The sequence below is a fragment of the Dermacentor albipictus genome, chromosome 6, assembly GCF_038994185.2.
Source record: "Dermacentor albipictus isolate Rhodes 1998 colony chromosome 6, USDA_Dalb.pri_finalv2, whole genome shotgun sequence".
Taxonomy (NCBI): domain Eukaryota; kingdom Metazoa; phylum Arthropoda; class Arachnida; order Ixodida; family Ixodidae; genus Dermacentor; species Dermacentor albipictus.
In genome coordinates this window covers 96,193,509-96,220,250 of record NC_091826.1, presented here as the reverse complement: position 1 = coordinate 96,220,250, position 26,742 = coordinate 96,193,509, and the positions used below count along the sequence as shown (strand labels likewise).

General features: G+C 43.9%; 1 protein-coding gene across 1 annotated transcript in view; it reads left to right on the top strand.

The window, feature by feature from the left end:
- The window catches only part of LOC135907491 (calcium-activated chloride channel regulator 1-like), a 166,720-nt gene that overhangs the window by 118,083 nt on the left and 21,895 nt on the right, over positions 1 to 26,742 (top strand). The window contains exons 11-13 of the mRNA XM_065439178.2: positions 11,758 to 12,028; positions 14,248 to 14,421; positions 25,049 to 25,324. Of these exons, the coding sequence (XP_065295250.2) occupies positions 11,758 to 12,028; positions 14,248 to 14,421; positions 25,049 to 25,324 (721 nt within the window). The remainder of the gene's footprint in view (positions 1 to 11,757; positions 12,029 to 14,247; positions 14,422 to 25,048; positions 25,325 to 26,742) is intronic.

Below are 26,742 nucleotides of genomic sequence, written 5' to 3'. Positions count from 1 at the left end.
GCGCCACGCGCTGACACTGCTTCGCGCGGCGCTTCTATGGGTCGGGAAAAGCCGTTTCAATGGGCAGGTAGCCGCAGCGACTTCTTGTTCCACATTTCGGGTAGAAAAATTTAAACACTGTGGCTGCCAGAAGATTATCACATGTAGATGTTAAATATATTTCAGATCAGTGCCATCTAAATCATAAAGAGCTTGCAGTACCAGCGCGGGACCAAGCAGGAAGAAGAGCGACTAGTCTGGTTCGATAAACATGCAAAAACCAAGGACGACGCGTAGTTGAGATGCAATTACGCGTATAAACGGTTTATTTCACCTTTACTGCGGGCAAGTAAAATTATTATGCATTGTCTGCTTCCTCATGAAGAACAACATCACGGCTTCACAGTGTCGGCCAGCTATAGCTTCAACACTTCAAGGGACGATGGTTTCCGCTCAAGAAGCTTTGTCGTCCTGTTTCTGTGCGTCACTACAACGGTATAGCTCGTGAAAACGGGTTGCATAGACTTTTTTGCGATGGGATGCGAAACCATTTTTCTTTGCTCTCGTCACACTTTTCGCAACGGAGCCTAGGAAGTTCCATGAGAGCCCAGACGCTTCTTTCAACACAGACTTCTAAGGCTTAGCAATAGAGATTCCATTGTTGAACACGGTATTAGCAAGTCTCCCAAGCCCTTTCGGAACATTTACCAGCTGCTCGCTCGGCTGGTAAACTCTTTTTCGTTCTGGTGAGCGATGAGACCCTGTAGGGGATTGTTGCTTTTAGGCGCCTGCAGGAGTGAAATGGAATTTCCTCGTGGGATTCGCTAAATTGCTGAGCGAACGGTGAACCATCCTGGTAAAGCTACACTGGCCACGTCCGGGTTTGAAACGTGTGGCATTGTGCTGACCCATTGGTCATACAGTTTCTCCTCTGCTACGCTGAGAAGTTTCTTCATCGCTTCATTGAGCGGGTGGTAATGCTGGTTAGCTGGAATTAGATTTTTGGCTGAGAAAGAGGATGAACACTGCACGTTGCTATCAATCGAAGTAGCAAGACTTCCAGTCTTGAGCATCTTCTCCAGCTCGTATACAGCACTTTTTTACATCCAGTGCATCGCTGCACCCAACACTTCGGCACAGGAATCCAAACAAGGGTTCAGTTGGGTCACATGACATTTTTCTCGTCAACAGAAACTCGAACTTTCTGACAACAAGCAGACGTCGAATGCGCTAGACATTCGACTTCGTTGTTATCACGAGTGCATGGTAGGTTTCCTTTGTGAGAAAGTTCTCAGATTTGCTCTTATTTCTGAGTTGATCCATGTAAGCAAGAAATTTGAGTTCAAGCAATCTCACTCTCTTATCCTCAACAAATTTGAACTGACCTGCGTCAGGATCATTTCGATGAATGTGTTTGGCAGTTGCTTACACTCGTGAGAGTAAAGCACTTGTCTGTGACTTTTATGAAGTATATTGTTGGCCCTCCTTTAGTGAAATCCGAAACATAAGTACGGCAAGCCTCGTCCTTCAGGTAGCCTAATGCTATTGTTACTGGAGCGCTGAACAATTGCACGGCTGCCCGCACATTCGTTTTTTTTTTCGATGTTTGAGGGATACACGTGCTTGCGCGTATGGAAGCGTATCGGCCCTATTGTCGAGTGCTCTTGCATTCTGTACAATGTCTTCAAATACTTGGAAGACATTTCTTGCGAGAAACCTATATCGTTTGCCAGGAATTGCGATCTTATATTTTTCACAATGCCACTTTGATCGAAGGCAAGTAATAGATGTTTCGTGGTATTAGAGCGATGAGGAGCAAGTGCTTTCGCCTCACCTCTGCACAATATATCCATAGCAATGACTTTGGTCCGGTGGTTGTCGGTGACGGGACCCACGACATCAAACCCCACATATTCTACTCTCCGGATGACGTGGTGAATGCAAGTGTCGAAGTAGGTCAGAATTGAAATCAGCTTCCCCAACAGATGCGTCTGTTTGCATATGATATTCCAGCTTTTGTGGAAATCTCACTTTATCCACATCAAGGCCACGTTGTTTATCATCCGGTCTATGTAGCAATTCAAGTCCTGCTTGCATCCGACAGCACACCAGTTCACTAAATCCGGTTTATATATTTACATATTTATATATATATATATATATTTATATTTATATATTTATATATATCTGCCAATATATTTCTGCAGGGTATTTCGACATGGAAATTGCAGCAGCTCCTTGGACCTTAGATGTTCAAAGGCCTTGGAAGACAAGTTTCTTAGAATCATGCAATGTCTCACTGTTAGCTCTGACCACGCTGGCCGTTCCTTCTTGTATTTTTTTATCTGGTCCAGAAAAAACGTCGCCTTTATTATTTCCCTCTTCCGCACAGATGCAACTTCCAAAAATGTGTTCACGTAGCTTTTCTTTTTGAGTTTTTGAAGCTCTTTCTTGTAAGGATCCGCAGTCTGACGCATTTCCGTCCTTATTTTTGAGTGCGCACTTTTTTTCTCGCCATCGTTTCCGTTCGACAAAAGCGCTTGAAGAGCACACTGTTGTGGACGTCTGAACACCGTAGGAGCATGTTGCACAAACTTTGGTCTGCGACAGTTCCATAAGACTTGAAAAATTAGCATCTGCCTCACCTGTGTCTTTGCGACTCCGGAGTCGTTACGTTGGTTAAGAAACACCACGCTGCACTTTCATCTGCGTTGGTGAAGGCACATTGATATCCAACTTGCCTTTCGTTGTACGGAGTGCGTCCACTTTCACTGCTTAGAGAGGCGATGCTTGATGTAGCCATTCCACTGGTACAGCCATCGACCGAGCATAGCTTGGACGAACTGTCTCTTGAAGGCCCTCGCTTACGTTTCCGAATGCTGGCATATCTCGTTGTGGTTGCGGGAGCCTTTCTCACGTACGAAGGGTAGCCAGAGAAAATGCTCGGCACAACGCCTAGTTTCAGCTGCCGGTTCTTGCAGTTATCTTTGAAGTCTGATTGGTTGAAATGCAGGCTGCACACTACCGAACAATTGGAAGTAGAATTTGGCTCCTAGTCCTTCCTGGAAATCGCTTTGAGCCACCGGGCACTTGCGTTGAGGTCGGCGGGTATCTCGTGAAACGAGACACCTGGCTGCTTTTTACGCTGACTCGGCGCGAACAATGGCACGCAGCAAAACCGCATAATTGCAGTATTTAGCGTTAGACAAGCCTCGAAAAGATAGGAACAAGCAAGTGCACGCAATGAGCACACCGTAGCACGCCTAGTGCGGCACACTGTCACTGTAATTATGCCAACCTAGCGGTATGTCTCACAATGCTTATTAATGAAGGTCCTTATGACGCTCTAGACCGGTTTAAAAATTCGCATTTACCCCGCCTTTTCAAATCGTTCAGTCAGTTTGAGGTTAGGGAGGTTGTCTTGCTGTTGTGTGGCCCAATTGGGGCTACTACAGCAAAGCGCAGGACGATTCCAGACGCTGCTGTATCGGGCAATAACTGGAAGCGAAGGACGCACGTGGGTTCCGCGAAGAGGGGACGCGGGAAACACCCACGCTATGGTGGCTAGAAGGAGAGGTGTCGGCATCGGTGCGCCGGAGAGGCAGGGAGAATTCATGCAAATGCGGTGGCGCTGCTGTCTTCCTCGAGATTCCCCCCGCGCGCGCAACAGCCGCTTTCCGTTGCAGCTATTTAACGATACCGGGCGGATTACAACAAATGCTAGTTGGCACACTTTTCTGATGGCTCGCTGTAAAGCGTGGATTGTAATTGAAAACTATGTTCGAGCTAGCTTCCCTGTATATTAGCTGCGTGCGCCGCTGCCACCCCGAAGCGTTGGAAGATAGCGAATCAAATTACTTGCCGTGAGCTTGTCACCAAAACAACGTCCGTGCAATTTATGCCTCGATGCCGCAGTGTTCTTCATGACGTCTCAATTCAGGTAGAAGCATCAGCTACCATACTTAAACGCTTTATTTTGATGAGTTGCACATCAAAAAGCAAAATCTATTTCCTACAAGCTTCAATAAGCAGGTCATTTATTTTGACGCACTCTTAAAATTCAACTTCTAAAACACTATCAAAAGAAAATAAAGAGAAGATATGCGTCAATGTAGGGGAGAACTGCCAGTTATACAAAACTCAGCTAAAGAAAGTAAATAATGCAAGTAAAAAGAACAGTCACTATGCAATGCCAATATGGGAATACACACATGGCATTGAGATTAGGTGGGCAAACACAGATACAGCCACAGACTAGTTTACGAAAATTGATTTCTACCTATGTCAAGCACAGCCATATTATGACATCAAATTTGCTTGTGGGATCTTTGTAACAAAGTGAATAAGACATTACTAAAGAGTCACAACAGACAACACAATGTGGGCAATGTGCAATATAACATAAAAAAGAATACCTTGTTAACTGTGTTGATGTTATGAAAGTTAAATAGTGCGTCTCAACTTCAAGAACTTCATCTTCTCTCTTTTTTTGGATGGTCGCATTTTCTCCAGCTACAAGAAAATGCATCCTTGTCCGTGTGAAGAAGCGAATGATTTCATTCGTTACTTCCACTTTGTTGTGCTCACAACCGACCATATTTAACCTCTTACCTATAGACAGGTAAGGCATGAGGTCCATGATGTTATATGTTTTCAACTTGTTGAAACAGAAGCAATATGTAATAGCATCCTCCATAGCTTTGACCAGGTATGCTAGGGACTCATACGGGTACAGGAGGCGACCTCTATCTATGTAACGTGTGAGGCATGACTCTGCCGGAAGCGACCTCGAGTCCTCTGTGTGAAGCAACAGCCTGCTACATTCGTTGCACTTCGTCTTTTTCAACACCTTCCAGGCCACATAACCGCTGACGTAATAAGTGATCCGGAGTCACTTTTGTGTCCAACGATTTCAGCGTAGTCAGGGCTCTTAACACCAGATGGTCGAGTTAGGAACAAATATGTAAAGAGGCCTGAGAATGCGACAGTTCAAGTTCAGTGACCCTCAGAGCAATGCCGCCCGTTACCATGGCTGTTTGCCAGCCTAATGACTTCGACAAAAATGCGGGCTTGTTTTGGCAAGACGCCGGGATGACCATTCGAGCAGCGTAGATCAACGTAGAGGAGTAACTCGTTTTCCAGAGTGAGCTGGTGTCGATGCTCGAAGAAGGGTTTTAGGTCCACTAGTGAATCTCGCCTGTAGGGCCGCCATTTTTTCTTTCTCCACCGGCGAAGTTGTGCATAAGCAGAGTCTGTTTGTCGGGATGCCTTTAATCATTGAAGGCAGTGCTCGTTTATGGGAAAATAGGTTTTCAAAGAGCATACGAAAGCTTCCACGTTTTCTTCTAGCTCTGAGCCCTGCGCAACCACTGATGGGTGGTCGGCTAAGAACCAAGCTTCCCCTTGATTCCACCAAGCTGACACCCCAACTGCCAGATCAACAGAAATTTCGGAAGTTCGAGGAACATTGCCGGAAACGTCAAAGGAAAGACTTCGACAGACGTCACGAAGTGCAAGAAGTGGGATCATGGGGCATTTCCACAGACTCGCCATTGATAACAGGCTTGTAGCTATGGACGATGAATCTCTCGTCGAAGTGAGCCTCGCATACAACGCAGTTCTTCTCTAAAGGGTTGTCAGCACGAGAAATCGCGCACTCCCAGGCCCTGCGTCGTTCATCGTCGCCGGAACAGCAAAGAGAGACGCCTTCTTCCCTTGTTTGTGGGCCGAAGCGTACCCCGCTTTGCATCCAGGTGCAAAACGGTGTCTTTGCTGTTTAGGCATCACTATGGCATGACCATGTCGGTACGTAGCGATTCTAAACAAATTCAAACCAGCATACCACAGACGTTGTGAGAACACGTACCCGTACCTGTCTGTAGGCGACGAAACGTGCGGCGACGGTGGTCGGCGGGTGCTTTCGACGGATCTCGGTAGCAACGCGCGCACCGCCCCGCGGCGTCATGAAACGCCAGCACGCTTCCAATCGCGGCGCGCCCGCGACGATGCTGACAACCTCTCCTTCTAGCTACCATACCCACGCGTGGAAAGCCGTCGGATGAGTCGCTGCGCCGTAGAAGGGGCACCAGATCTGCACCCTTGCTCGGAACAAAACGTTAGATGGTCCGAATGACGGGGGCGTTCAGGGAGACCGGCATGAAGATAAAAGATAAGGGGTGCTCTACTGCCACCGCTAATGCCCATTCGCTTCCCACATGTCCCATTGATCATCTCGGTCACAGAAATTGGGCGACGTGACACAGCCCAGCCGGTTTGAGTTTCAGTGTTTGGCGTCCGCGTGCGCTTTCTGGGAATGTCTGTGAAAATGGCGGTAACTTTACGACCACTTAGCCGGCTAGGACCGATGGATGCTTCTTTGTGCGATCGCCATCGGGTCCCAATTATGGTGCTTGGATTTCAAACGGACCGGGCCACAGCTGCGCGGGGGACTGAGTTTTCTCAGTACTCACAGGGCAGCCCACTGTCCGGCAGACCTTAAGTACAGAAGTCGTGGTTTCTTGGAAACATTCTCGGGCAGCTTGCGTGGCGGCCGCTTGCAGGAGAAAGGGGGAGGACATCAAGGGCCGATACTTGGGGCCTAGCGTAGGGGAGAGGAGATGACACGTTTCTTTGAGCAATCCTATCCCCTGGCAAGTTGCAAAGTGTGCCAATGTTTCCACCAATTCCGTCTGCGACACGAAGGTGGTTGTGCTATTGTTTGCAATGATGTGAACTCGTACGTGTGATTGGCTGGTTTGCGACTCATTTGTGCAACTGAGGGTTGGAAATTTTATGTTTTGGTTGTGTGGGTGGAGTGGTGTTCGGGCTTGGACTCAGAGAGACGCCTCTGCATTTGAATAAAGCGTCTCTTTAGCGAAAACGACCCTTCCTTCACGCTGCCACCGTGCACTCAAATCGAGGGGCACCGACTTCCGACTTTAAACACCTTCCCTCTTTAACTAGCACTGAAGCTACCAGAGGATAAAGGAAAATGAAATTAACCCGTTGCCTACACGTTAGCTATACCATGCCTCTACCTTTGCCCAAATTTTAATAAGGCGCCTCATTCAGTTCATCAAGGAAACTGCACAAACAAACTGGGAACCTTGTATGACGAACGGAACTGAATTCTTGGGTTTCACAATTGAAAACTTTCTTCAAGGGGACGGCCTAATCTGATTAAGCGGTCTGAAATAAATTGGAATTATGGATAAAGCACAACGTGAAATTTGTGATGCCCGGAATTTAACAGCGCCAGCTTTTGCTACAAGGCTAAAATGTATGGCGCACCCTATTCGTCATCTGCTACAGCTTCTCGCGGCGAGCCACGAAGGACAATCGTCACTGCCGAAGCAGAAGATACCTAAAAAAGCGTTACTCACGTGGCCAATGCATTAAAGCTTGGCCTCAGCTGTTCCGTTGGATTTCGGAGCATCCAGCCCAAAGTGCCTGCTTTGAAACATGTGAGAAGGGGGGGTTCTAATGACAGACTTTGCCTGACAGCGGTGGCGCAAGCGGCTCCCCTGTCCTGCCCCTGGTAAAAACGCCTGAGCTTGTTTTTTTCTGAGCGCAGATGGCCCGATATCATGCAGATGGGTTCAGCAGGTCAGCTAGGCCTAACCTACGGTGAAAGCGAACGATCTCTCCAAAGGTAACTGGGGGAATGCCAAGCTGTTTGTTCTTGAGCCTCAGAACCTTTTATTTGCCATTTTCTAGCAAACTATAGAAAGCGAACGCCCATGAATGACATCAGCTTTGTTATCGGTGCGGTAATATCAATCAGCGGTAGGTGTCCTTGGGTTCTTTCGAACACATCCAAAGTAGTGCTGGGTTTGTTTATTTCGGTTTGACTCCATACCACTGCGATAACTCATCAGTTGCGTACAAACTGCTCAAAAATGAGGCTTTATGTGACCTTGACTTATTTTGTTCTAGGATACAGCTGTCCGCATAGTCAAAAGGGAAATGCTAAAAAAAAAGAAAGTGGACCGATTGCAGACGCTGGCACCACCCTCTTTATTCGGTTATCGATTTTAGGTGCACTGGTTCGGCGCCATCGAATTCCCCTCCACATAAGCGTGCGCCTCGCCCCTTTTCAGCCATTAAATCAGACGTGCCACTTCGTTTTTCAAACAAAAAAAAAGTGACCTCCTATGAACGAGGGAAACATTTGATAGTTCTGTTCAGACAACCTGTGGATCACCGCGCGATGCTTGCGTCTGTGATAACACAGATTTGACGCCATGAGATTGGTGTAAAAAACGTATTGGAATAGTTTTACGGTATGGGCCCCAATGTGCAGTACATACAACCTGCGCGATTTGTAGTACGAGCCACCGAATTGCAGCGAGAACCAGCGTGTGTGCAACACCCTACACGGGGCTCCAGCGCCATAGCAGCGAAACCAGCGTCTCGTCCAGCGCGGTCCAGCTCCTATCCAGTGATCTGGGCAATGTTCAAACCACGTCCCAGCTTCTGACAGCACATAGCAACTTGGCCGCACATTGCAAACAATGCAAATGCTCCCCGCTACTAGAAAGCGCTACAGTCATTGCAACATCAACAACAAAAACGGAGCGAGAAATATGGGAGGCGCTTGCGATAGCTAAAGAAAAAGAGATGTGCGTAAGCACTCCGTCCATCGCACTTATCAAAGCTGAGGTCGAGTTCGCCATGGCGAACGGGTGCATGTGAACGATGTATGCCTGACCCAAACTATGACCACATGTCGTCACCTTGTCATATCTATTTATATGTACCCCCTCCCCCCGCACCATATCCCCTTGTATATAATTAAGCGCCTTCTTTAAATGTATTAAACAGTTGGTAGTTTGCGCTACGTCCGTCCACGTCCTGTCCTTCCTTAATATCGTGTTTGTAAAACTGAGCGCAATATAAGCATGAACGTTCACCAACTTGCCCCCTTCATTGCTTTACTAAATGCAGCACTCTTGTATACATCGCATTAATCTTTTTTTTTTCTTTCTGAACTTCCCTGTCTACCTTGTACCGCTACGTATGCCGTCTTTTGCCTGCTTTTTTTTTTTTACACGAATGCTCCAAACGTCTCTTGCTTCTCTTGACTACCGACAGGTTCCTCCTTCCATCCAATTTAAATCCAACCAATTTTGGAAGGTATAAGTTACCTACGGGTCTCCCTGAGTTAATCCCTTCGCATTTCTTTAGGGCGGCCTTAGGTGTCTCTGGATTTTGGCTGGAGCACACACATGCCTCACCAAGTTGAGAATATTTGCTGTGGTATATTGTTGTGATGAGGAAACCGGCGCGAGTCGTAAACATCAAGACACTTCCCTCCGCGTTATTGTTGAAATTTTCCCTTCTAATTTCCTTTTTCTCATTCTCGTAAATCTCTGCGGTCTTTTTGTTTCTCTTATTTGCGTCAATTTCGCTGTCTGTTTCTCTTTCTTCCCTTCTGATTATTCCTGGTTCTCTACTTACACTTTCAATTATCTCGTACATGGTTGCCAACTTTCTTGACTCTTCCTCCATTCTTTATCCGTGCTTTTAGGTTACAGATATTTGCAAACTTTAGCCGCCCATTTAGTTTCGTCTGTGTTTCTAAGGTTTTCTTCAAAAGTTATTTTGCTTGCCACTTCTCTGACTTCGAAAGCGGCCAAATCCATGTCACCATGCACTCCCTCATTTGTGGTACTACCGTGGGCTACCAAAGCGAGCTTGACCAGCGATATTTCGCTAACGTCTAGCCTCGAAGAGATATCCGGTTTTAAGCATAGAATTGCATTTGCGAACGTTAGCGATGGTACCATTAGTTCTTTCCGAATTCCATGCGCCTCCTCATACTTATTGTCGCTCCAAATTTCTCTATTTTTCATAATGGGTTCTTTGAGCTTCCGAGTTACTTTCACATTATTTTTGTCCGTGCTTGAATAAGTCTTTCTTTTGTATGTGTTTACGCCATGTTATGCTTATTGCTTGACTGTTGGTTAGACATGCAGGTGAATTACTTTTCTCTTCATTAAATATCATCATTTCTGATTTCTCTGTACTAAACTCAAGGCCTAGATTTGTCGCTGGGTGGCTACAGATATTCGCAAGTGTCTACATCTTCTGTATTGTCCGCTAGTACCACTACATCGTCCCCATACATCAGTGCGGTAACTTTCTGTTGCACCATTCGTCCATTACGCATGTAGAATAAAACAAACCCTGATTCGCTGTTTTCCAGTCGTTTCTCTATCCCCTTAGCACAAGGCGTGAGCAACGATGCGGCCACGCCAAGTGGGTAAATAAATGGAAATGTAGGGGTCAGTTGGGTGCAACAAACGAATGAGGCCGGCGTTTTTGCTCAACGGGCCATTTAACGTTTTCGCAATAAAATTACTTTTGAACGCCTTGTATTAGACTGGCCGAAGTGGTGCGAATTATGCTTCCCACTACCCTTATACGGGCAACGACCGCCGGTGAGGACACTATGACCACTGACCAGCACATATGCAAAAAGACAATTAAAAGTAGGGTAGCCACAAATGCAAGATCAGAACAATCAAACTCAACCTTACGTATGTAGAAAGCTCACTTAGGATTGCGAGAAGGCTACACGTCTCCTTCTCTTTACGGGAGCAATTAAAAAGGAGTATCGGGCAACGTAAGGTATGATGTTTTTATTGAGTCTTTTCAAAGTATTTCTAAAGCAAAATTTGTTGCGCGTAAAAGACTTGAACCATATCGAATAACTTTTATCCAAGGTGTAATTGAGAACCTTACAAAATGTAAAATCTAACAGACGACAAATATTTTTAAGAACAACAAAATGTGACACAAATGTTTAGATCTGCAAATCTAGGCTTTTGTGTCCACTTTGAAATTTTGTGGTACTATCACCATAAATTGAGTTAACAAATGACAATTTCCTCTACATCAGGTTTTCTCAGCTGCACTTTCAGCTGCAGTTGTGAGTTTGGCTAAACAGTGTTACGGTTTGCGACGTAATTATTTGCGAATAATTTCTCCATATTGAATAAATTTCGACTGAAGAACGTTTTGTTTCATTCCGATCTTTTTTTAATGTTCGCGGTGGTTTACATTTAGTTACTTTACTGAATTAACCTCTTCAGTAGTACTCTTTCCTGCTGCGATCAGACCCCAACGATGTTTCTATGTAGTATCCTGATATTTCCCGGTTTTCTGTCGTGCTTTATATATGTCCGTTTTACAGGTATTTAGTACCTGTGGCCCGCGATTGTCCAGTTGTCTTTCAATTTCCTTTTTCGGTTGCTCTATGAAGGCCAGGGTCTTTATTTGCGTGATAGACTGGCGCCTTCCTTAATAATAGCCATTTTTTAGTTTCCTGCAATAGATTGCAATAAATTAGGTTGCATGAATATATTATTATTCACTGTATTCACGTTTACTGTTTCTGTCACAGTAATGGTTCCGGTAAATAGCTCTGCTTATGTGAGATATATATTGACCCTTCTCTAATGCTCGACTTTTTTTGCGATGCATTAATTGTTTATTCAATGGAATGGTTCTAAAGGCCATGACAACTGCATATAGTGATACATTACGTCTAAATTGACTGATGGACGTTTTTATGTAGCTGACTATTGTATATATTGCAGACAAAAAAAAAGGGCTTACTACATGGTGTGTCATGATTCAGTTCGCACAGAGTGCTTGGCAGCGATATTTCTTTGTACGTCTTCGATGAACTGACTGATAAATTCACTGATTGATCAAATTATTGGTTGAATATTTGACTGGTTGAGTTATTGATTAATTGGTGTACTTTTCTAGCCGGGTACATGGACGCTTCAAGTGGAGAGTTCAAGCAACGGACGAGTCACTGTCAACATGCATGTCGTGTCCCAAATCAAGGATCTGAACAATAAGCCGATAGTGGTTTTGTGCCGAATGTCGGAGACAGTGTTCAGCCAACCAGAGGATGCCGTTATACTTGTTGATGTGAGGAAAGGCAACCACGTTGTCTTGCAGGCAAATGTAACGGCTGTGGTCCGTAATGCACAAGGGCTTAGTTGCCCTGTCCGTCTGCATGACGACGGCGAGGGTAAGGACAACTTGGTATTGTGTTCTTCCATTTATTCATGGGAGAGAGCGTCATACATTTTAAAGAAGGCTATGGTATTATGCGTGTGGTTCAGTTAACTCGTATTAGGAAAATAATGCTCATAAAACGCAAGTAGCATTGTTATCCGGAAAGGACGAAACATGTGCAGGTAACCTTTCGCGCACTTGCAGGGACTTTAGTGCCGGAAATTTCTCATTTCCGGCACTAATGTGCACAAGTACACTAAAACTTCGATTGTGATGAACCATACGATCAAGCCTTCCAGTAGTGTTATATCGTGCATATAAACAATATCTCGCAGACCCCGCGCGGTAGCTTAGTGTATTGCTTTGGGCTTCTGCGCCCGTTGTCGCACGTTCAATACCAGTCATGGCGGCCACATCGTATTTGTGTACTCAAACAAAGGTGCAGGTTTCAGAACCGCGGGTGGTAAGAATAATTTCCCCGATGCGGTGTGCCGCATATCGTATTCTGATCGTTGTCGAAGATGTACTCGTCTTTGTGTTGCGCTGCAATACATGAATTCATGAGAATGCACAGTGGAAGACTGATGGCCTCGGTTTTACATCCAAATTATATGTGCACACTCACACACACACACACACACACACACACACACACACACACACACACACACACACACACACACACACACACACACACACACACACACACACACACACACACACACACACACACACACACACACACACACACACACACACACACAAAACTGTTGCAGGGGTGGATAGCATGAAGCAGTATGAACAGGATGACGCTAAAGTGGCAACTTGTACATTTTATAAAAACAAATTAGACAACAGGAAGACCAGGTGGAAAATGGTGCTTGATGCAAGCAAACAAATAAAACATTACAGGAAGAAAACACAGATCAAAATCCCAAGTGCAGGAAAAAACAGACATTACAATTGCCAATCACGTGTGCCAGCTATATCACGAAACATTCTTTTTTTTTTCTTTCAGCAGACAGACTGACAGCTTAGTTATCGAAACATGCTCTTCTAGTTCCATGCCATAGAAAAAAAAGCTTGTTTCTTGGAAGGTAGTCGCATACGCGGTTGGTGATCACAATTATTTTTGGAACGCGTGCGTCGGCACCGATTTTTGTCGTTCCAGTTTCAGCATATGAAACAGGCTTTTCACCTTATCGCGCGTCTCTGTCTTACTACGACTTCCGTCATGAGGTGCTGCCCAAATAGTACTCTCCCTCACGACAGTAACGCAGACGCGAAGGGACAGAGTAGAAAAGGATGATTGGAGAGGGTGGTGAACGGTGGGATCAGTCGCATTTGGCTGGTATTGAAAAAAATACAAGAGGCAATGGCGAGGCAAGAGGAGGCTGCGTGTGCCTCATCCTATATTTGTACGTAAGGGGACTCCCGCCACATTTACTGGAGCTGGCGCTTCAGAGCCAACGCAAAGCTGGACCGCCACAAAGACAGTCTGGAAAGGTGGCGAGCCTACCATATGGGCGAGGCGGTAAATTTGTATTTCTTCTTTTAAACGTTATTTGTACATTACATATTCCTGTCTGAAATTAAAGCACTCATAGCTATCTGGATAGTGCAAGCAGTCCAATTTAGTTCTAGTTCACACCAGGGGCCGTATTCTGAAACGATCCCCTTCGGCGACAGTATAGCCGTCAGGCGCGCTGATTTGCGCGTTGAGCAAGACGGCAAGACGTAATGCTCAACCACTCCATCAGCTGACGCTATTTCGCAGAACAGCCAATCAGCTCTCTCCAATGGCAAAGGCATAGCCAAAGCGATAGCGTCGCTGAAAGTGACTGGTTCGGAATATTACTCAAGTCATCGAGCAGCCACTGACTGACTGAACGCAATCGCTTTTCGACCAAAGTGATTATTTCCGGCGATATAATACGCTACGGGTAGCTTTGCAACGAACTTCATCTTGCGACTTCTGGGATTTACCAGTGGTATTAAACCCTTCTACGTTTTTTTTCGAGCATGCGTAATCATTGAATCTATTATATATACAAAGCAATATTTTGCTACTGATCATTCATTTGCAAGGCCACAAAGCTAATGGAAGTCTGGAAAAAAAATTGCTCTGACATGATTTTACCTCATATCGAGAAAATTTGAACAACAATTATTTGATTGAAAGTTATGCCTAGCTGATAATGTATTCACGGGCTCTTGGTACTAATTTTACAGATCCTGATATCTTGGCAGATGACGGTACGTACAGCGGCTACTTCACCCAATTCACCGGCCGAGGAAGGTATTCTGTCAACGCACACATTTACGGCGACAACAAGACTCGACATGCGTACCGTAGGCGGGGATTCCCCCCTTCCGCTATTCTTTTGTCTCCGGAAGAGGCCCGAGGTGGGTTGATAAAAAAGTTAAATTATTCCATTTCATTTCATTTCATTTCATTTATTAATACTGTTAGCCCATTTTTGGGCCGTTACAGGGTGGAAAATATTTGTTGCAATGCAGTAAATGCATTGGCAATCACAGCCTTGCAGACATGCAAGTACAAAATAAATTAATTGCGCACAACCTGCGGTTCACAACAAAGTACAAGTGCGGTAGTAGAAGCACATACAGCAACATTCATATTTACAAGTAGGTGAAATTCGCTATAAACGAGCTGTCGTGGTTAATTTGGTAGGTCAAAGTAAAGGTTTATTGATTTTTCAAACAAACTGACAGAGTCTGTTTGCTTTATGTGCTGTGGCAATGAGTTCCATTCTTCAATTGTTCGTGGGAAGAATGAATATTTGAATTTGTTGATCCGAGCTTGAAGAGTTGTAAGTTGTTCATTGTGGCTGTTTCTTAATGTTCGGGCCGAGCGCTTCGTTATGTACAGTTCTGTGTTTATGTTAAAGAAGTTACCCCGCAAAAGATAGAGGAACTTAAGTCTAGCAACTCTTCGCCGCTCTAGCAGTTGGGGTAATTTAAGTTCTGACAACATCCCCGAGACTGAGTCCGTGGACTTATATCTAGACAGAATAAATCTAGCTGCCCCTCTTTGGACTTTTTCAATCCTTGCTATCTGGTTTTTTTGTGTAGGGGTCCCACACGATACAGCCATATTCCAAAGTTGGTCTAACAAGTGTCAAATAGGCGGTTAGTTTCGCTTTCGTGGTTGCCTTCCCTAGTTTCCGGCGTAAAGTCCACATTTTTCTCTCGGCTGCGCTACATAAGCTATGAATGTGCCTATCCCAATTTAAATTTTCACTTATTGTTATGCCTAGATACTTGAAGTAGCTTACTTTCTGTAATTTATGTCCTTCAATTTCGTATTCAAATGGAAGAATATATTTTATTTTGTTTGTTATTCTTATAAATGACGTTTTGCTGTGATTTATTTTCATTTTCCATTTTGAGCACCAGTCATGGATACTACTTAATGCCGAGCTTAAGGTAATTTGATCTTCTTTGGATGTTATATGTGAGTAAAGCAGGCAATCGTCTGCGAATAACCGAACCTTAACACCTGGGGAAACTGTTTCTGCAATATCGTTGATATAACACAGAAAGAAGACGGGACCGAGCACGGAGCCCTGGGGAACACCTTATGAAACACTCAGAATGCCGGATTTCGCATTGTTGATTTCCACGTACTGCGTTCTATTTTTAAGGTACGATTTAATCCAAGCGACAATAGTACTATTAATTCCAAAATTCTTTAGTTTCCTTATAAGTTCTATGTGTGGGACCCGATCGAATGCTTTTGACATATCAAGACAAATTGCATCTACCTGATGTTTATCGTTGATTGCTTTTGCTAACTCGTGGACTCTTTCTACGAGCTGGGTGATGGTTGACAATTTTCGTCTAAAGCCGTGTTGATTGGGATTAAGCAGATGTTGGCCCTCAAGATAATCAAATAAACTTGCTGATATGATATGTTCTAGTATTTTGCAGCATGCGGACGTGATTGAAATTGGCCTGTAGTGTTCAACACAATGTTTGTTTCCGGTTTTGTGGACAGGTATAACTTTCGCTCTTAACCAGTCGGAGGGCAATTTTCGCTTATCCAGGGACAAGCTTAAAATAATATTTAAGTATTTAGACACCCATTCTGCATAACGTTTTAAAAACTCATTCGGGATGTTGTCAGGGCCAACAGACTTTTTTGTGTCAATGTTTAGCAAAAGCGATAATATTCCTTGCTCAGATATAGTGATATCCTGCATGCCTTCCTGTTCGTGGATGGTTTCTGCGCAGAGGTCTGCGCTTTGAACTTCAGGAGGCACGAATACAGAGTGGAAGAACTCGTTACATTTTTCAGCAATTTCTGTGGGGTCGGTTATGATGTAGCCTCCGGAATCTAGGTACTGAATGTTGTCTTTCATCGGAGCGATATGGCGCCAGAAACGCTGTGGTGAGGACTTCATAAAAGAAGGTAAGGTCTCAGAAAAATATTTTTCTTTTGCTGAGATTAATTTGCGCTTAAGCAGAGATGATACTTGTGAAATGCCATGTTGTTGTCTTAGGTTGTTTCTTTTCATGCGTTTCAATTTCCGTTTTAACTGAGTTATTTCCCGATTAACCCATGGGTTACGTTTTCTGACTGTTTTTTTTCGTTGAGGCACAAAATTTTCTACACAATACTTGATTATTCTTTTAAATTCCGTCCACAACATATCAACGTCATCCGATCCATCGAAAGAGCACAGCTGCTTCTCTACGTAGTCTAAAATGCTGACGTCGTCGGCCTTGTTGAAATCTCTGAGGATTTGTTTCCTTTTCTTATTTTTACATGGTAGACCGTTTTTTACGCAAAGTACAACAAGCTTGTGGTCTGAAAGTCCTTCTTCAATATTCACCTCATATTCATGTATTTTTTTTCATTTACGAACACCAAGTCTAGTAATGTTTCTGTCGTCGGTCCACTTCTAGTTATCTCCTTCACAACATGTGTGAAGTTTTGACTAAATGCGATGTCCAACAGGATGTCACAGTTTGCAACGTCGGAAGAACCACTTTCGAGACTGTGCCATTGTATACCCGGAAGATTAAAGTCTCCCGCAATTATCAAGCGCGCGCTGGCAGGTACATTACGGCACAGGTAGTCTTGGATTGATTTCAAATATGTTTGAGGGGCATTTGGGGTTCTATATACTGCCCCAAGTACGCAGCAAATTCCATTGAGTTTAAGCTTGCACCAAATACTTTCAGTGTCAGGACACTCTTTCAATCGTACGACGTCAAGTCCTTCTTTAAAGATGATAGCCACACCACCGCCCCGCGTGTCACGATCTTTGTGAATAATCCCATCACCAGGGGGAACTATTTCAGAATCAGCAATTTCGGTGCGCAACCAAGTCTCCGTGACAACGACAACATGGGATTGTGCTGCATCAGAAGGTGCTCAAGCTCAACTGTTTCATTTGCTAGGCTTCGCGCATTTACATTGATCAGGATAAAATTATCTGTATCTGCTTTGTAACGTCAAGCAGACTCGTCTTCACTTGCATGATGCCGGTCAAGTTTCACTCTGCACCCTCTCTCATTGTTCCATGCAAACGCCTCGTTATCAATAAAAACTCTATCGTGCACGAGCCGTACCTTTACCCCTCTTTCCCTTTCAATTTTTTGCTCGCCCACAAGTTTCTGCGTTTTTGCGACGTTGCTTTTGAGTAATCATTCGATACAGAAATTTTTGTTCCCTTTAGCTTCTTGCATTTTTTTAGTATTGCCATCTTTTTGTTATAGTTAAAAAATTTTATTATCACTGCTCGTGCTCTGTTCCTGCTTTTCATGCCGAGTCTGTGGATTCTTTCTACAGAGCTAACCTTCACACCAAGTCGCTTTTCGAAAACATCACGCAGAACTCTTTGTTTAAGTTCATCTGTGGTCTCGCTCGCGTTTTCCGTGATTCCAAATACGACTAAATTATTTCGGCGTTGTCGGTCCTCTAAGTCAATAATTTTTTGTTGCTGCTGCTGAATCGTTAGTTTCATCTCCTGCGCCATTTCTTGAAGTTCTGTTCTACTTTCCTGCAAGTTCATTAGGGTATTGCGCAGCTCCTTGATTTCTAGTTTGACAGTGCCTAGTTCCTCCTGAAACGTCTTTTGGTTTGCCTTAATTTGGCTCACATCTTTTATGAGATCTTTCTGGCCTTTCAACAGTTCTTTATGCATTTCTTCGACGTGATTCGGCCCAGGGTTACACTCCACGTCACCGGACAGCATTAACAGCATTTGAACGCATATTTATTTATTTATTTATTTAAAAATACCTTACAGGCCTCAAAGTGAGGCATTGAGTAAGGGGGGCAGTACATAGAAAATACATTGAATACAAGGCATCTATAAACCGTGTCTGTTTACAACCTACAACCAAAGTACAACTGAGATGAAAAAAGAATTATTTAGATCACGATTCACTAGGGAAAAGAAGAAACATAAAAAACATAATATAATAACAAGGAATAAATCACACAGATTTTTCAGTGAAGTCGTGTAATTAATAACAACAGTAATGATGAAAAACAGTGACATAAAAGTTACGGACGCGACATTCCAACGAAACGGTAAACATAGCGACATAACAGCAATAATGCGAAAATAAGCTGTAAATATAGTGCAAGTATAGAAAGCATTGTGCGACAAACGTAAAACTTCACTTTTCGTTAGTCATGTATTCAGTCAAGGCATCACGGAACGAATCGTAGTTAGATTGGCTTGCAATGCTGTCAGGGAGCGAATTCCATATTCTGATAGCACGAGAAAGAGCAGAGCAATGGAATGCCTTTGTAGACCCGTAAAGGCGAGCATAGCTGAAGTGATTATGAAGCCTATGTGACGTGGAGTAGGGTCGTTTCAAGCATGCGGGTGTTCGAGTGGAGTGAAGGAATTTGTGGAACAGTGTTAAAAGGGCAATGTCTCGGCGAGTGCTCAAAGATTGTAATGAAAGTTTAAGTTTTATTTGTGTAACACTAGACTGGTAGCGGTAATCGTTCATGATGAAGCGGCTTGCTCTATTCTGGATCCGTTCTAGCGTTTCAATTAGGTATTTCTGGTGAGGGGACCAAATGGGAGATGCATACTCGAGCTCGGGACGAACAAGAGTTAGGTAGGCTAGCTTGCGAACATTTGAAGGAACATTTCTTAAGTTGCGTCGCAAGTACCCCAACGATTGGGAGGCATTAGCCGAGATTGACGTGATATGGTCTGTCCAAGAAAGATTTGATGTGAATAGAACCCCTAGATACTTATATTGTGTAGCTGTTTTAGCAGTGTAATTGTTAATATGGTAGGGATACTGTGAGGTTGCCGACTTCCGGGTAAAAGACATTACTTTGCATTTTGTGGTATTTAATGTCATTAGCCATTTATTGCACCAGTTATTGATTTGTTGAAGGTCTTGCTGAAGAATGAGATGATCATCTGAGTTTTTAATTGGGCGATAAATTATGCAGTCATCGGCGAATATTCTGATGAAGGAGGACAAATTTTGAGGTAAGTCGTTAATAAATATTAGAAAAAGCAAGGGACCGAGGACGCTACCCTGTGGTACACCAGAAGAAACGTCTGTTACGGAGGAAGAGTAGTTATTTGCAATAGTAAACTTCTGACGATTAGACAGGAAATTTCGGAGCCATGACAAGGTCAGACAGTCTAATTTAAGTGCGGAGAGTTTTGATATTAGGCGACAATGTGCTACACGGTCGAATGCCTTCGAAAAATCAAGGAACAAGCAATCAATTTGTAAGTTATAATTTAAGTTAGTGTGTAGGTCTGTTGTAAATTCAAATAATTGTGTATCGCACGAGAGGCCCTTCCTAAAGCCATGCTGATTATGAAAAAGGAAGTTGTTAGTCTCAAGATGCCTGTAAATATGCGAAGCGATAATGTGTTCAAGCAACTTGCAGGGAATGCATGTCAATGAAATGGGACGATAATTCTCACAGGAGTTCCTGTTGCCATTTTTAAATACAGGTATAACTTTCGCCATCTTCCAATCTGCGGGAAGGTGGCCTGTCGCAAGTGATTGTCTGAATATGTAAAAAAGAATTTCGCTAGATATTTTTACGGTATTCTTTAAAATCTTTGAGTTTATACCATCTATGCCACATGAAGAAGACATTTTAAGGTTATTTATGAGAGAAGAGAGACCCTCCAAAGTGACTTCAATAGGTTCCAAGTATTGGTAGCCTAATTCTGAAACAAAAGGTATATTTGAAGTGTTCTCTTGTGTAAATACAGAGCTGAAGAATGAATTAAAGACCTCCGAACATTCACTGGCTGGAATAGAAATATTGCTGCTGTTATGTAATGACAATTCATCTGATTCGTTCTTAGGCTTTATTATTTTCCAAAACTTGGAAGGATTGTTCTTAAGCAGCTCAGGAAGATCATTAGAAAAATATTTATCTTTAGCTTCGCCTAAAGCTGAGCAGTACGATTTCAGGTACGTTTTGTAATTCTGCCACGCTGCTGATGTGCGATCTCGATTAGCGATATTATACAAGCGTTTCTTCTTGTTCCTCATGCGATGAAGCTTTTTAGTAAACCAAGGGTGCAACTTATCGTTAGTTATATTAACGAGTGGAACATACTTGTCTACTAATGCGCACAGTGTATTTTTAAACATGAGCCAGTTTTCTTCAACGGATCTATCGTAAAATGATGGCCACATTGTGTTTTCGAAGAAAGTTTCAAATTCTGAGATTATTGTGTTATAATTGCCTTTATTGTAATCACGAATTTGTTTTGTCGTTTTGCCCGTAACCGGTGGCGTTGTGTTTATCCTTATTTGGAGCAAATGGTGGTCGCTGAAACCAGCCAAATATTCTATGTGACCTATTGTTTCAGGTGCTGTACTAAGAATGAGGTCTAGAACTTTGGCACCACGTGTGGGTTTCGTGACAGCTTGAAATAGATTAAAGTCTAACGACAAGTTGATGAATTCAGACGATATATGACAAGGAGATGATAAATTCGTCCAATCGATTAGTGGATAATTGAAATCCCCAAGAAGATAAATTAAATCAGCCGGGAAGAGTTCAATGGCTTTGTTGATTGTGTCGCGGAGAGCATTAATGAAAGAATTGTTAGAATCTGGTGCACGGTAACAATTACCTATTAGCATTCTAGAAGATGACATCGTGCAGGCCACCCAAACAATCTCGAGATCAGAATTAGTGTTGACTAAAAATGACGTAATGGTTTTCTTTACACCAATCAAGACACCACCTCCTCTTTTAATAGTGCGGTCACACCTATATATGTCGTACATGTTTGAAGATGAAAATATTTCATTATTTGTTATTGCAGAATGCAGCCATGTCTCTGTGAAAGCGATAATGTCCGATTTGCTGTCTTCCAAGAAGGAAGAGATGACATCGCGCTTTGATAATATGCTTCGTATGTTGGCGTACGATAATGATAGCGAGGGTGAAGTCGAGGTTAGTTTTAGTACTTGGTGACTCTGTACGCATGCTCCAAACCGTAGCTATCTATTCAGCGGGACAACTGCACTTGCAGAACCATCGTAGATATAAGTTCTCGATTCAATACGCAGCTTGTCCACTGAAAGCTTGAAAGCCTTATTCTGGGTTTTCGCAAATTCAATTAGCTTTTGTCTAGCACGTCGAGTTTCAGGTGAAAATTCTTCGCGAATGGAATATGACGTTCCCTTCAGTTTGTGTGCCGAAGAGAGAATGCGATCTTTGTCCTTAAAGACGGTCAGCTTGGCTATGATTGGTCTCCGTTTGTTCTCGCAGTATCTTCCCAACCGATGCACCCGCTCAAATTGTTGTTCATTTATTTTGATGCCCAGCTTATCCCCACAGAAGTCAATTATTTTTTGCTCCGACTTTATCCAGTCTTCTCTAGGGTTATCTTCCAAACCGAAGAAAAGCAGATTCGAGCGTCGCAGCCTATTCTCGGAGTCATTACAGCGTGCCTTAATAACCGCCACCTGCTCAGACACCACGCGTACGGCGTCGGAATCTGTCCCAGCTTTAATTGTGCAATTTAACTCCATTGCCTTTTCCAAAGACACAATCTTATCACTTAAGATTTTAATTTTGTCGTCAGCTTCCACTTGCTTGTCCCTGGCAGACTTCAAATCGGCTATCAGGGAAGCTTGACCCTCTTCAAGCCGGCGGATAGCATCTATAGCTTGGGCAAGTGAATCTGCTTCACCTTTTGTCATAGGGCCAGGATTAGATTCTATATCTCCCGAAAGCAACAGCAAAATAGCAGACAAGGAACGAAATTTCAAGTAAACAGAGCCATCAAAAACTTCAAATTTTCAACAGACTTTGGTGGGCACGACACCGCCAACAAAGAGTAATTACTACTTCTAAAACAATGCGCAGCTTTCAGGTAACTAACCTGTAATAATAACCAGCGTGAGTGCGACATCTTGGATGTGATGTCGTGCCCGAAGTGGGAGCCAGCCAGCTGTCCTTTATATCCTGCCTCGGCCGCCGTGAACGCACGTGTAATCCCAGGTTGCCAGGTGGACCACTTGGATTCATCTGTAACTGGTGGGTGATGTGCTGAAGTTAGCAATCGTCGATGCAGATTGGCAGGCGGTAGCAGCAGGTCGGCAGGCGGTTGTCGATCCGGGCGAAGACGCATGGGCGATACCATGAGCGTTATCGTAGCCTGTAATAATAACCAGCGTGAGTGCGACATCTTGGATGCGATGTCGTGCCCGAAGTGGGAGCCAGCCAGCTGTCCTTTATATCCTGCCTCGGCCGCCGTGAACGCACGTGTAATCCCAGGTTGCCAGGTGGACCACTTGGATTCATCTGTAACTGGTGGGTGATGTGCTCAAGTTAGCAATCGTCGATGCAGATTGGCAGGCAGTAGCAGCAGGTCGGCAGGCGGTTGTCGATCCGGGCGAAGACGCATGGACGATACCATGAGCGTTATCGTAGCCTGTAATAATAACCAGCGTGAGTGCGACATCTTGGATGCGATGTCGTGCCCCTCAACACAGGCCGTTGGGCACGGCAGTACAATAATGAATCGATTGTCACTTCGGAAGCACTTTCCGTGCTTACTAACCTGTAAAAACAGGGTGTGCATTTCAGGCTTCATTCCGCTTGTCCTGCCGTGCCCACGTACCCATAAAACCCCAAATTATGGGGTTTTATTCGCCAAAACAACTTTCTGATTTTGAGGCACGCCGTAGTGGAGGACTCCGGAAAGTTCGCCTGGGGGTTCTTTAACGTGCACCTAAATCTAACTACACGGGTGCTCTCGCGTTTCGCCCCCACCGAAATGCGGCCGCCGTGTGTTGGCTGATCATCCCTGCATTTCGGTCCGTTGCGTATTCGCTCGTCTTGCATTCATTTCGCTATAACTGGAAAAAGGAACATCGAGACATTATGATAAGTGTAAGTGGTGTTCTTTCTGAGAATCCAATTTACAACAATGAACCTGATCTAAAGACCTAGCTGCAGTTGGCACCCGCTAGCAAAAATTCTTCATAATCGAAACTCACACGAGCAGCAGAAGAAAATGTAACGTAGTGAACCAGTCGTGTTCTTTTAATGGCCGATGCTGCTCAAAACTATGACAGGTGATTAGCAACTTGACCACGTTTCTATTGTAGTAAGGCATTGTTATTGCGGAGGTATTACAAAAAAGTTTACAGTATTTTAATGCAACTCGTATAAAGCCTTAGCGGGCGTGAAATAAGGTCCAGCAATAGAGGCCAATTCGCGAAGCCTTGCGTAGGTTTAAAAATATAGAGAGTTTTTTTTATTGCAGTAATGTTTTCCGTAGAAATCAGGAGGTTAAGTCTGCGCTTTTAGTAGACGTCAAAGATAATATTTGTTCTATTTCATGCAAAACAAAATCCAGTATTGGTTGTTAGGAATCGCATATTAAAAAGAGCAGTAGAATTCTAAAACTATAGCATTGCACGTAGCATAGCTTGATTTCTCCAAACCGGTATCGGCAATAGACTAATTGTCATCAAGAGAACAAAAAATGGAGCTGGGCAGGAAATGTAGTGAGCCGCTGAGATAACCGTTGGGCCATTAGGGTTACAGAATGGGTAGCAAGAGAAGGGAAACGAAGTCGGGGATGACATAAGGCTAGCTGGAATGACGAAATTAGGAAATTTGCGTGCGCTAGTTGGAATCGGCTGGCGCAGTACAGGGTAATTGGAGATCGCCGGGAGGGGTCTTCGTCCTGCAGTGTACAAATAACAGGCTCATGATGATGATAGTTTCTCCAGCAGAATGTAGACAATATTCACAATATTAGTTCGGTTTTTGTTTCTGTTATTGAACCATTCAACGTGCAATGCGGTAGCGCATGCATGGGACCGTGTTTTGCACGTCACTTGTGCTACACGTTTTTCTCGAGCATTGAGTTCCACCTGGAGGCTGATCTACATAGTACAATGGCTTTACGCATATTGATAAGTTGACGATGTTATGTTGGCTTTAAAACATATGTGCAATTCTTTAATACCATTGAAATAGTTGAAACTTTCTTAGCACTCTTCAAAGGGGTGGTGAGTGCCACAACATTTGCGCATAGCTTGCCAGAAATTGGCCGCTGACAGTTTCTAAACATTCACGCCTGAACGCATGGTGGAGGCTGTAATGTATGACAGACACTGCACAACACATTCGTACTTGCTACAATACTAAAAAATAAGCTTCTATATTTACTTGAAATCTGGACCATATCTAGCAATAAAATATCCAGGTACGTTAACTCTCGGAACAGATTCTGAGTATTTTTCATCTTCTCGAGACAAAACTTGCAATAGTGTAGAGAAAATGTTCGAAAACCAGCAACGTATTCTAATAATGAATACTTCACGCAGGACACGTATACTTGCGACATAGCTACGTCATTTATCACATTTATTGTCTGCAGGTACTGCATGGGTGTTGAGTGTCGCGTACCCAGTTGGCCCCAAATGCAACCTTAAATGTTCTCTTCTGTGAAATTATCAGCCTAGATTGCAGCACCTAAACATTGTCGCGGTAGTAATAATTTCGCTATATGGTTCGCAGTGGCACGGAACCAAACACGGCCAAGTGTAGTTTTACGAGCTCCCGACAACTACACGTTCGTGGATACCCTCCTGGGAGAACAAAAGCCCACGGCTCCATTTCAAAGAGTCACAGTGGGCATTTACTTCAAGCTCAACAGCAACCTGCAGCAGAAGGACGTTCCTCCTGGTACAATCTGGGACTTCAGAGCTGTGAGAGGGTACGTGGAGATCGACAGGACGCCTATCGTCTTTCTTACGTGGACATGGCCTGGCGCGCATATGACACACGGAAAAGGTGCGTATCGTCTAGGAGTACCCATCTGGAACTTTAGAATAAGTGAGGAAAGGCTTCTTGCCGGGTGTTATTAGTGTGTGGAACAATCCATTCTAACAAATCATGATCGTCATCAGCCTGCTTACGCCCACTGCAGGGCAAAGGCCTCTCGCACACATCTCCAACTACCCTGATAGTGTGCTAATCGTGGCCATGTTGTCCCTGCAAACTTCTTAATCTCCTCCACCCAACTAACTTTCTGCTACCCCCTGCTACGCTTCCCTACCCTTAGAGTCCAGTCCATAACCCTTAATTAGCATCGGCTACCTTCCCTCCTTAACACATGTCCTGCCCATGCCCTTTCCTTTTCCTTGGCTTGAACAAAGATCTAATTAACTTATGTGTGTTCCCTCATCCAATCTGCTCTTTTTCATCCCTTAATGTTACACTCATTCTTCTTCTTTCCATAGCTCGTTGCGTCGTCCGCATGTTAAGTAGAACCCTTTTCGTAAGCCTCCAGGTTCGTGCCCCATAGGTGAGTACTGGTAAGCCACAGCTGTTATACACTTTTCTCTTGAGGGATAATAGCCAAGTAGCGTTCATTATCTTAGGATGCCTTCCAAACACACCCCAGCCCATTCGTATTCTTCGGATTATTTCAGTCTCATAATCCGGATCCGGGGTCACTACCTGCCCTAAGTAAATGTATTCCCTTGCCACTTCCAATGCCACGCTACCTATCGTAAACTGCTGTCCTCTTGGGAGACTGTTAAATATTAGTTTTCTGCAGATTAATTTTTAGTCCCACCCTTCTGCTTTGCCTCTCCAATACAGTGAGCATGCATTCTAATTGATCCCCTGAGTTACTAAGCAAGGCAATATCATCAGCGAATCGCAAGTTACTAAGGTATTCTCCATTCACTCTCATACCCAATTCTTCCCAATCTAGGTCTCTGAATACCTCCATGCTGAGAATAGCATTGGAGAGATCGTGTCTGCCTGCCTGACGCCTTTCTTTATTGGGATTTTGTTGCTTTCTTTATGGAAGACTACGATGGCTGTAGAGCCGCTATAGATATATTTCAGCATTTTTACATACGGCTTGTCTACACCCTGATTCTATAATGTCTCCATGACTGCAGAGTTGTCGACTAAATCAAACGCGTTCTCGTAATCAATGAAAGTTATATATAAAGGTTGGTTATATTCCACACATTTCTCTATCACCTGATTGATAGTGCGGATATGGTCTGTTGTTGCGTATCTTTTACGAAATCCTGTCAGGTCTTTGGTTGACAGAAGTCTAAGGTGTTCCTGATCCTATTTGCGATTGCCTTAGTAAATACTTTGCGGGCAACGGACAGTAAGCTGATCGATCTGTAATTTTACAAGTCTTTGGCGATCTCTTTCTTATGGCTTAGGATTATATTGGCGTTCTT